Source organism: Vespa velutina, chromosome 17, assembly GCF_912470025.1.
Source record: "Vespa velutina chromosome 17, iVesVel2.1, whole genome shotgun sequence".
Taxonomy (NCBI): Eukaryota; Metazoa; Arthropoda; class Insecta; order Hymenoptera; family Vespidae; genus Vespa; species Vespa velutina.
Window position 1 is genome coordinate 4,298,720 of NC_062204.1, and position 9,332 is coordinate 4,308,051.

Sequence of the window (9,332 nt, forward strand, 5' to 3'; positions counted from 1 at the left end):
CTAACTTCATGACTATAAAATTCTAACCGTATAATCTGAAGGTAGCCATTAATGTAGTACCTGTAAATATTAACGCAAGACCATGCAAGATCATATACCGTACATAAAAAAATAAAAGTGCAAGAATTGTACAGATTTATAGTTATTATATTTTGACTCAAAGGTCGATTAATTTTCTATTATATTCTTAAAGACGATTGACTGCTGTTCGCTAATATTCGGTAAGATTATATCTATAAAATACATGCGTAACGTCAAATATAAAAGAAAATATAAAAAAAAAGAAAAAAAATTTTTTAAAGTAATTATTATGAAATAATGCATAATAATTATTATATATGTATATATATTATTTTAATATTAATACAAGTTTAATATCACGTTTAGTATTATTATTAAATTCAAGAAATCGCATTGATATTACGGAATATTAAAATGAAGTGTCATTATGAAGTGTTGGGTGTTTCAAGAAATGTCACCGATGATGAACTAAAAAAAGCTTACAGAAAATTAGCACTTAAATGGCATCCAGATAAAAATTTAGATGCTCCAGAAGAAGCTAAAGAACAATTTCAATTAGTTCAACAAGCATGGGAGGTATTAAGTGATTCTCATGAACGTGCATGGTATGATAAGCATAGAGAAGCTATCTTGAAAGGTGGTATGAGAGAAGACTATAAAGATGATTCAATTGATTTATTTCAATATTTTTCAACTAGCTGTTTCCAAGGTTATAATGATGATGAAAAAGGTTTTTATACCGTCTATAGAACAGCCTTTGAGAAATTAACATCAGAGGATGCTGAATTTGCTACAGAAGGTGATTCGGAAGAAGAAGTACCTAATTTTGGAAATTCTCAGAGTTCATATGAAGACGTCGTTCATCCATTTTATGCCTATTGGCAAAGTTACAGTACAAAAAGATCATTTGCTTGGTTAGATCTCCATGATATTCGACATGCACCTAATAGGAGAATACTTAGACTTATTGAGAAGGAAAATAAAAAAATTCGCGATAAAGCAAAACGAGAAAGAAATGAGCAAGTTAGAAATTTGGTTGCGTTTATAAGGAAACGTGATAAAAGAGTTCAAGCACATGCTGCATTGCTTGCCGAACGTGTCAAGGAAAATTTAAGGAAGACAGAAGAGCACAAAAGAATGCAATTATTAGAAAGACAAAAACAGTTAAAAGAACATACCGTATCGGACTGGACCAGATTTTCAAACGTCGAAGCAGAACTTAAAAATATTGAAGCAAATCTTGCTGCTGAATTTGGAGAAGAGTTATCTTCCGACAAAGATTCGGAAAATGAAAATAACACAGATGATAACACCCTTTATTGCGTTGCCTGCAATAAAATTTTTAAAACTCATAAAGCTTTTGCAAATCATGAGAATTCAAAGAAACATAAAGAAAATATTGGTATTATGAGACAATCTATGATACAGGATGATCAAAATATTCAAGAAAATACAGACGAAAGTGAGACAAGCTCGGAGTCCATGTCCACTATAACAACTTCTTATAATACTCCAGGAGACGAAGTAAAGCTGGCAACTGATCCACAATTATCTGATTTTTTATTAAATCCTAACATAAGTAACACTACTAGCTATGATAATGAACATGAGATATCTGAGGGTGAATTAACATCTGACGAAGAAGAAAAATCTCAAACTCCTCCAAATGCTTGGGCAAAAAAATCTAATCCAGAAGATATTATTACTTTGGCTACTGGACCACAATTGTTTGATGAACCAATAATGATAAAGAAAGAGAATGAAGAGGAAAACATAACTTCTGAGGATGAGTTAATGTCGGATCAAGATGAAGAAGAAATCATGGTACAGGCTAAGCAAAAGAAAAAGAAAAAAAAGAGAAGGAACATACAAAATCTAGAACATGATAGCGATGATGAGGACAATAGCATGGATGAACACATATGGCTGTCAAAAAAGCAACGTAAAAAGCAACAACAGAGAAAAGTTGCTTTAAGTAGAATTGCTATGAATAATAAAGAATTACCTAAGATAATATGTGCAGAAACAGAAGGACAAAATTGCAGTGGTGAAACCAATGAGTCTGATTTACAAAACCTTGAAAATAAAAAGACACAAATGACTTTTGAAAGTACTGATAATGTGATAAAACAAGCACAAATTTCCTGCGAGAAAAATAAAAATAATAAAACAAAGGATGCAAAAAAAATATGCAATAAAATAGAAAATGACAACAAATGTAAAAATAAGAAGGATAGAATAGCCGATGTTCAGGATTTAGCACATTTTTGTGTTTCCTGCAGGGCTGAATTTCCTAGTAAAAACAAGTTATTTGAACATTTAAAGAAAACAGGACATTCAGTATATATACCAGATGCACTGAAAAATAAGAAAAATCAAGAACATGTTTCTAAATCAAAAAGAAACTCGGACAAAAGAAATCATTAAGCTTATAGTTGTGTTGTTATATATAGTAAATTAATAAATTGTAGGAGAATTTATTGTATTAAGTCATAAAAATATAAACCTTATTAGAAATAAAAATAAATTCATTGTCCATAGATGTACTCCTTCTTTTTTATATTTCATTATCCTGTATAAAGTTCTTGAATTTTTCAGATTGTTAAATATCTCTGATATATATTTACACCAATGTAATAATCAACTATGAACATAATTCATTGTGCTGCCAGTCACAGGTGAGGAACATCCTTATATCAGAAAATGTTTATTTTTTTACTCTATTATAAGTAACAACTATTAAATGATAGTAGAACTACAAACGTTATTTTGTGAAAAAGTAGGTCCACAAGTATGGCTGCTAAAAAACTGATATATCCAGCGGCAGAACGTAATAAGGATCCTATTTTATCAGTTTTACGACGATACATACAACGTGGTACAACTCAGAAGTTTCTGGAGATATCCTCGGGTTCGGGACAACACATTGCTCATTTCGCTCCTCATTTTCCACACATTACATTTTATCCTTCAGAATATGAAACACGATTATTAGAAAGTATTGCCGCACATGCTAATGGGTTTTCTAATATAAAAAACCCTTTAAAAATAGATATTACTACCGATTATCAAACCTGGGGTAATGGTATTTTTTTGGAAAAAAGTATAGATTACATATATAATGCTAATATGATGCACTGTGCACCATATCAATGTTCAATCGGTTTATTTAAAAATGCTGGCAAATTATTAAAAGCTAATGGTGTTCTATTTACATACGGCCCTTATGCTATTGATGGGACTATCACACCAGAAAGTAATGTACAATTTGACAGATCTTTAAGATCAATGAATTCTGATTGGGGCCTCAGAGAATTGAGAGAATTAGAAAACTTAGCTGAAGAAAATAATGTTAAGCTTGTAGAAATCTTTAATATGCCTTCTAATAATAAAGTTATTATTTGGAAAAAAAATTAGATATTATTTGACGAAACATTAGTTAGTAATATAATATAATACCATAGAAATATAAAAAATATTTCTAAACACAAATTTTAACGACATATTTCCGCTATCTAGTGATCTATATATCTATTTGAACATATATCTGCACTGTATTTAATTCAAATAATTATATCTAAAATTGTAGAAAAATATATATTTTATAAAAAGGAAAAAAAAAAAAAAAAAGAGAAAAAGAAAAAACTTCTATAAATCTTAATACTTAATATCCTCATTTTTCATAAAGAAATCAACATTTTCTAATCCTTCTGGTAAATAATTTAATCCAGATTCGTCTTTATGCAACATATTATATCCTTTGCCATATCCTGTAAGGAAAAAATAATGGTATATGGTAAACGACAAAGAAAAATAATTTTACAAATAAAATGAAGGAAAAATTTGAATTACCAAGATTCTTAAGAGTTTTTGTTTGACCATTTCTTAAATGTAACGGTACTCCTGGTTGAGGGCCTTTATGATTTGCTACTATGCTTTGAGCTGCTCTAAGTGCATCTTCCATCAATCTAGACTTTGGGGCACGAGCTAAATAAATTGTACATTGTGCCAAAAGAACATCACATTCTGGCATACCTATCATTTTACAACCATTCATGGTATTTACAGCGATACCTATAATAAATATCAATACCTTACGTAATATAAAATTCGTTGGTAATATATACATTTGCTTTCTTTTTCAAAATCTATTTACTAATATCGTCTTACTCAAAGCTTTTGGATCCTCTAAGCCAACATCTTCACATGCCATTCTAACTAATCTTCTTGCTATATAAACTGGATCCTCACCACCCGCGATCATTCTAGTTAACCAATAAAGAGAAGCATTTTCATCGCTTGCCCTTACAGATTTATGCAAAGCTGAAATCATATCATAATGTTGATCTCCTTTTTTGTCGTATAACATATGTGTTTTCCTTAGATTTTCTTTAATATCATTTAATGTTATCAGTACAGGATCAGTTTCTAAAGATTCTTCTTTGCTTGGCATTTTAGATAGCACAGCAAGTTCTAAACCACCTAAAGCTATTCTAGCATCACCATCGCATGTTTCTGCTAACCACTGTATGGTAGCTTCATCTACAATGAATCTTGGAATCGACGATGTACCAGATCCTTCGGATGCTTCTGAAATAATTCCACTTGATAAATTGGTTATAGATTTTGATTCGGATGAAATTTGTATTATGCCACCTAACGAAGATAATGCACATTTTAATATAGACACTAAATTAGAAGTAGACAATTTTTCCAAAAGAACTACTCTACAACGGCTTAACAATGCAGAGTTTAAATTGTATGAAGGATTTTCAGTTGTAGCTCCAATAAGAGTAATAGTTCCTGATTCTACGTGAGGAAGAAAAACATCTTGCTGAGTTTTATTGAAGCGATGTATTTCATCCATAAATACTACAGTACGTCGGCCAAATTTCAGTTCATTAGCAGCAATATTAATCACTTCTTTCAAATCATTAACTCCTGCCATAGCAGCGGAGAGTTTTACATATCGCATCTTATTGTTTGTGTTATTTTTACATATGTGTGCTATGACATTTGCCAAAGAGGTCTAGAAAAGATCAATTTATATACTTTGTGCAATACAATATATTGCATTAATTTACCTTGCCACATCCAGGTGGTCCCCATAAAATCATATTAGGTATCTCTCCCTTATGTAATAATTGAAACAAAGCACATCGAGGTCCAAGAATGTGCTCCTGTCCAACATATCCTGAGAAACTAGAGGGTCTCATTCTTTCGGCAAGAGGTATGCGTTCATTAATTCGAGATTTTTTAGCTGGATTATCTATCTATAAATTACATTTGACGATTATAATAATAGTTTAGTTGGCCTTACAACCATAGAATTATGTATTAAATTATTATAATTTATTACAGTTTCTTTGATCTCCAAATCTTGCTGCGTAGAATCGCCCTTTGTAATTAAAAATGTTTGTCCCGAACTAATTTTTCTTTTCGTAATCTTGTTATCGGGCTTCTTCATAAGAAAACTTTTGGATTTAAGTGATTTACTTCCTGGACTTTGACTAGACTCTTTTGAAATACCCGCGGCATTTGAGTCGATCAAAAATAAACATTTTGTAACATGAGACTGAATTAACGACGATGGAAAATCGATTTGACATATAGGACACGAAATTTGCTCGTTGACATTCATGTTGAAGTCTGTAAATGAAGGAAAAGAATTACATACGAAATATTTTCTTTTTATTTATATAATTCGCAATATATATAATCTTTATTGCGTTCTTTTGAACTTTCCTTCGACTTGCCGATATTTTCAACATACCAAAGTTTCGAACGATCGTATGTTCTTTCAATTTTCCACGAGAAGTCGGTGGAAGGCAAAAGAAAGCAAAAAAGAATAATAATAAATGATGTCCTTACGAAATTAAAGTAAAGATTTTTGGTTAAAAGTACCGTTATTTTATATAGCGTTGCATTAACCTAAGCCAATCGCTTGAGGGTATAAAAGAGGACGTTCCTTCTAGCCAAAGGCTATGTATTCGTTCCCATAGTTCATGCAGTTTCACAATCACCGAGTAGAAAATATGTAGCGCCTTTTACGTTTTATTGGTGTATTTCTCGATACGATACCGATAAGATCTTTTATAAGAAAACAAAGAAGGAAGAAAAAAAAAGTCAAGAGAATAATACGACTACGAGTTTGGCATCAATCGATTTATGCACATTAATCGCTGACGTGGATGGCAGCCGTTAGAAGATTAACGTTCTCTATATAGTAGAAAGAGAACCGATCGCAAGTATTTACTTGTTATCCTTAAATAATTGCATCTCTTGGAATATATCGTATCGCTTATTCTCGTGATGGAAATACGTCGCAGACGAGCAAAAACAAATGATAATAAACGATTATTGCGACAAAGCGCGAAGTTTGATTGCGATGAAATCGCTACCGGCGACTATGTTACAAATAGGATCCAAAGGGAGGAGGTAATGCAATAGAATTTTTTTTCTTCCTCCTTCACTTTCTTTTTACACTTTTCGATCCTTTCCTTTCATCCAAACGATATTAATGTGAATACATAAACATAATATCAAGACGTTTATAAGTTACATTCATGGATAGACACTGGACTAATTTATTACGCTTCAATATAGGGTGGCCAGGAAATTTTATTGCAAAAAACAAATGAAAAGTATTTGTTAGAAGAAGAACCTAAGGTAGTAAATGAGGAAAAACGAGCTAGAATAAAGATATATTTGGAAATTGATCTAATAGCTGTTATTTTATTGATTGCTGGTCTTATAACACGTCTTTATAGATTGGAAGAACCGAGAAGTATAGTGTTAGTTATTCAATATTTTTAACAATGATTTTCTAGAATAATTCGACTAATGCCAATGACATTCTATAGGTTTGATGAACTACATTATGGCAAATATGTGGGCTTATATATGAAACGAACATTCTTTTTTGATTCGCATCCACCATTGGGAAAACAACTTATTTCTATTGCTGCATATATAGCAGGCTTCGATGGACAATTCAAGTTTGATAGAATAGGAAGTCCATATGCAGATACAGTTCCCCTTTTTGCATTGCGTTTATTTCCTGCCCTATGTGGTAGTCTAATAATACCAACCGCTTATCATCTTGCCCTTGAATTAGGTCTGAAACAATGGACTGCTATGATTGCAGGAATACTTTTATTGTTCGGTAATTATACTAATGTACGACAAAGATTTAGTCTTTACAAGATGATAAATGTTGTTACATGTATATTTCAGATAATGCTCTTCTTACACAATCACGATTCATTTTAATGGAAAGTATGTTAATTCAATTTTCATTGTTCGGATTATTATGTATAATAAAGTTTAGAAAGGTCATGGATCAACCGACAAGTTTTTCATGGTGGTTATGGTTGTCTCTAGGAATTGCAAGTTTAACATGTGCTGTATGGTATGTACTTTTTGTATCGCTTTTCTTTTTCTTTTTTTCTTTTTAATTCCGCTGCATATAAAATTTATTTTATAAGATGTATTTTTCTTTCAGCGTGAAATATGTTGGATTCTATTCATTGATCCTTGCCATTTACCTCATCACTAGAGATTATTGGTCTTTGATACCTAGAAAAACTTTATCTACAATAAGATTATTTGGTCATCTGTTATTGAGAATTGTTCTAATAATTGTTGTCATGAGTTCTATATATTTAGGTGTCTTCTATATACATTTGGAAACACTTTCTAAAGCTGGTCCGCATGATGCAGTAATGACCAGTGCATTCCAGGCAAGTTTAGAAGGCGGCCTTGCAAGTATTACTAAGGGACAACCATTAGAAGTTACACATGGTTCACAAATCACGCTGAGGCATACTTATGGAAGAGCATGCTGGCTTCATAGTCATAGTCATATGTATCCATTAAGATATCCAGATGGTAGAGGAAGTTCACATCAACAACAAGTTACTTGTTATTCATTTAAAGATGTTAATAATTGGTGGATAGTAAAAAGGCCAGATAGAAATGATTTGGTTGTTACAAAACCTAGTGAGCCAATAAAACACGGGGATGTAATACAATTGGTTCATGGTATTACTAGTCGAGCATTAAACTCTCATGATGTTGCAGCACCTATGACACCACAAAGCCAAGAAGTGTCTTGTTATATTGACTACAATGTATCCATGCCTGCTCAAAATCTTTGGAGAGTAGAAATAACAAATAAAGATCAGTCGGGTAATATATGGCATGCTATTCAAAGCCAAGTACGTCTGATACACGTAAATACTGAATATGCATTAAAATTTAGCGGTAGACAGTTACCTGATTGGGGTTTCAATCAATATGAAATTGTAGCAGATAGATTGGTAGATCAATCGAATTCTATTTGGAATGTCGAAGAACATAGATATACTAAAAATGAAGATCAAAAGCAAAGAGAAAGAGAACTTATTAATGCAGAAATGATACCATTGCGTGCAACTACATTAAGTTTTTGGGAAAAGTTCGTGGAATTGCAAATAAAAATGTTATTTGGCGGTCAAGAGGGACAAAATAGTCATATGTATTCAAGTGGACCATTAGAATGGCCACTTATGTCCAGAGGCATAGCATATTGGGTTTCTAATGACAGCAATGTAAGTTAAAAGAAATCCATAAAAAATAAATTGTATTAATTATTTAGTTTATGCATATAAAGTTTCTCTCTTATTTACAGGCACAAATCCATCTTTTAGGAAACATAGCAATATGGTATTCTGGTACAGCAGCTTTAATAGTATATACTGTTCTTTTAATATTTTATATGATGAGAAGAAGAAGAATGTGTTTTGATATTATTAATGGAGAATGGAACAGATTTCTTAATGCTGGTGGCATATTACTATCTGGCTATTTTTTACATTTTTTACCATTTGTATTTGTAGAACGAAATTTATTTCTACATCATTATTTACCAGCATTTGTTTTTAAGGTCCTTTTAACAGCAGCAATGATAGATCATATTTATTATTTAATAAGGTAATTTCATTATTTAAACAAAATAAAATAAATAAGATTTTTTAATGAAAAACATTGACAAATAATGCATATTTACTTTTCATTTCAGAAGACGGCATACTAATAATACGATTTTATACGCAGTAACATTTAGTACTATTACATGGCTAATTTTTATTATTTATGTATTTCGAAAATTTGGTGCACTAAGTTATGGGACAATACCCCTTAGTACCAAGGATATATTGAAATTAAAATGGAAAGACACATGGGATTTTATCATACACAAATCTTAATAATTATAATTTGACGTTATAAAAATTTTTAATATATATATATATATATATATATATATATAT

The 9,332-nt window shown here is 31.2% G+C and overlaps 4 protein-coding genes across 8 annotated transcripts; 3 read left to right on the forward strand and 1 right to left on the reverse strand.

Moving 5' to 3' along the window:
* Window positions 1-81: 81 nt before the first annotated feature.
* On the forward strand, window positions 82-4,424 carry LOC124955204 (methyltransferase-like 26). 2 transcript variants are annotated; one of them, XM_047509315.1, is made up of 3 exons: window positions 82-221; window positions 2,620-2,699; window positions 2,802-4,424. In XM_047509315.1, the coding sequence occupies exons 2-3, from the start codon at window positions 2,668-2,670 to the stop codon at window positions 3,436-3,438; spliced, it is 669 nt and encodes a 222-aa protein (XP_047365271.1). In that variant the 5' UTR covers window positions 82-221; window positions 2,620-2,667; the 3' UTR covers window positions 3,439-4,424. The 2 variants fall into 2 exon arrangements, with proteins under 2 accessions (XP_047365271.1, XP_047365272.1); XM_047509316.1 differs by having other exon boundaries at window positions 2,805-4,418.
* LOC124955179 (dnaJ homolog subfamily C member 21) lies at window positions 86-2,649 on the forward strand. 2 transcript variants are annotated; one of them, XM_047509230.1, is made up of 2 exons: window positions 86-221; window positions 388-2,649. In XM_047509230.1, exon 2 carries the CDS (start codon window positions 436-438, stop codon window positions 2,446-2,448), a length of 2,013 nt encoding a protein of 670 aa, XP_047365186.1. In that variant the 5' UTR covers window positions 86-221; window positions 388-435; the 3' UTR covers window positions 2,449-2,649. The 2 variants fall into 2 exon arrangements, with proteins under 2 accessions (XP_047365186.1, XP_047365187.1); XM_047509231.1 differs by having other exon boundaries at window positions 219-626; window positions 720-2,649.
* Window positions 3,374-6,488, reverse strand: LOC124955183 (ATPase WRNIP1-like). Of its 2 annotated transcripts, none has more exons than XM_047509248.1 (6): window positions 5,893-6,488; window positions 5,381-5,670; window positions 5,106-5,294; window positions 4,192-5,050; window positions 3,874-4,095; window positions 3,374-3,791 (listed from the first exon to the last, which is right to left on the reverse strand). In XM_047509248.1, exons 2-6 carry the CDS (start codon window positions 5,660-5,662, stop codon window positions 3,679-3,681), a joined length of 1,665 nt encoding a protein of 554 aa, XP_047365204.1. In that variant the 5' UTR covers window positions 5,663-5,670; window positions 5,893-6,488; the 3' UTR covers window positions 3,374-3,678. The 2 variants fall into 2 exon arrangements, with proteins under 2 accessions (XP_047365204.1, XP_047365202.1); XM_047509246.1 differs by having other exon boundaries at window positions 5,926-6,476.
* LOC124955172 (protein O-mannosyltransferase 1) lies at window positions 5,474-9,308 on the forward strand. Of its 2 annotated transcripts, none has more exons than XM_047509216.1 (7): window positions 5,474-6,459; window positions 6,628-6,815; window positions 6,885-7,186; window positions 7,258-7,432; window positions 7,526-8,612; window positions 8,693-8,994; window positions 9,086-9,308. In XM_047509216.1, the coding sequence occupies exons 1-7, from the start codon at window positions 6,334-6,336 to the stop codon at window positions 9,267-9,269; spliced, it is 2,364 nt and encodes a 787-aa protein (XP_047365172.1). In that variant the 5' UTR covers window positions 5,474-6,333; the 3' UTR covers window positions 9,270-9,308. The 2 variants fall into 2 exon arrangements, with proteins under 2 accessions (XP_047365172.1, XP_047365171.1); XM_047509215.1 differs by having other exon boundaries at window positions 5,518-6,459; window positions 9,083-9,308.
* The last annotated feature ends 24 nt before the right edge of the window (window positions 9,309-9,332 follow it).

Excerpts from the sequence above, each read along its gene's own strand:
- LOC124955204 (XM_047509315.1), top strand. The coding sequence starts at position 2,668 with ATGAACATAATTCATTGTGCTGCCAGTCACAG. Across the intron at positions 2,700-2,801 it reads CATTGTGCTGCCAGTCACAG|TAGGTCCACAAGTATGGCTG; the intron begins GTGAGGAACATC and ends TTTGTGAAAAAG.
- LOC124955172 (XM_047509215.1), top strand. The coding sequence starts at position 6,334 with ATGGAAATACGTCGCAGACGAGCAAAAACAAATGATAATAAACGATTA. Across the intron at positions 6,460-6,627 it reads ATAGGATCCAAAGGGAGGAG|GGTGGCCAGGAAATTTTATT; the intron begins GTAATGCAATAG and ends GCTTCAATATAG. Across the intron at positions 7,187-7,257 it reads AGGAATACTTTTATTGTTCG|ATAATGCTCTTCTTACACAA; the intron begins GTAATTATACTA and ends TGTATATTTCAG.
- LOC124955179 (XM_047509230.1), top strand. The coding sequence starts at position 436 with ATGAAGTGTCATTATGAAGTGTTGGGTGTTTCAAGAAATGTCACCGAT.
- LOC124955183 (XM_047509248.1), bottom strand. The coding sequence starts at position 5,662 with ATGAATGTCAACGAGCAAATTTCGTGTCCTATATGTCAAATCGATTTT. Across the intron at positions 5,295-5,380 it reads ATTTGGAGATCAAAGAAACT|ATAGATAATCCAGCTAAAAA; the intron begins GTAATAAATTAT and ends TGTAATTTATAG. Across the intron at positions 4,096-4,191 it reads AGAGGATCCAAAAGCTTTGA|GTATCGCTGTAAATACCATG; the intron begins GTAAGACGATAT and ends TATTTATTATAG.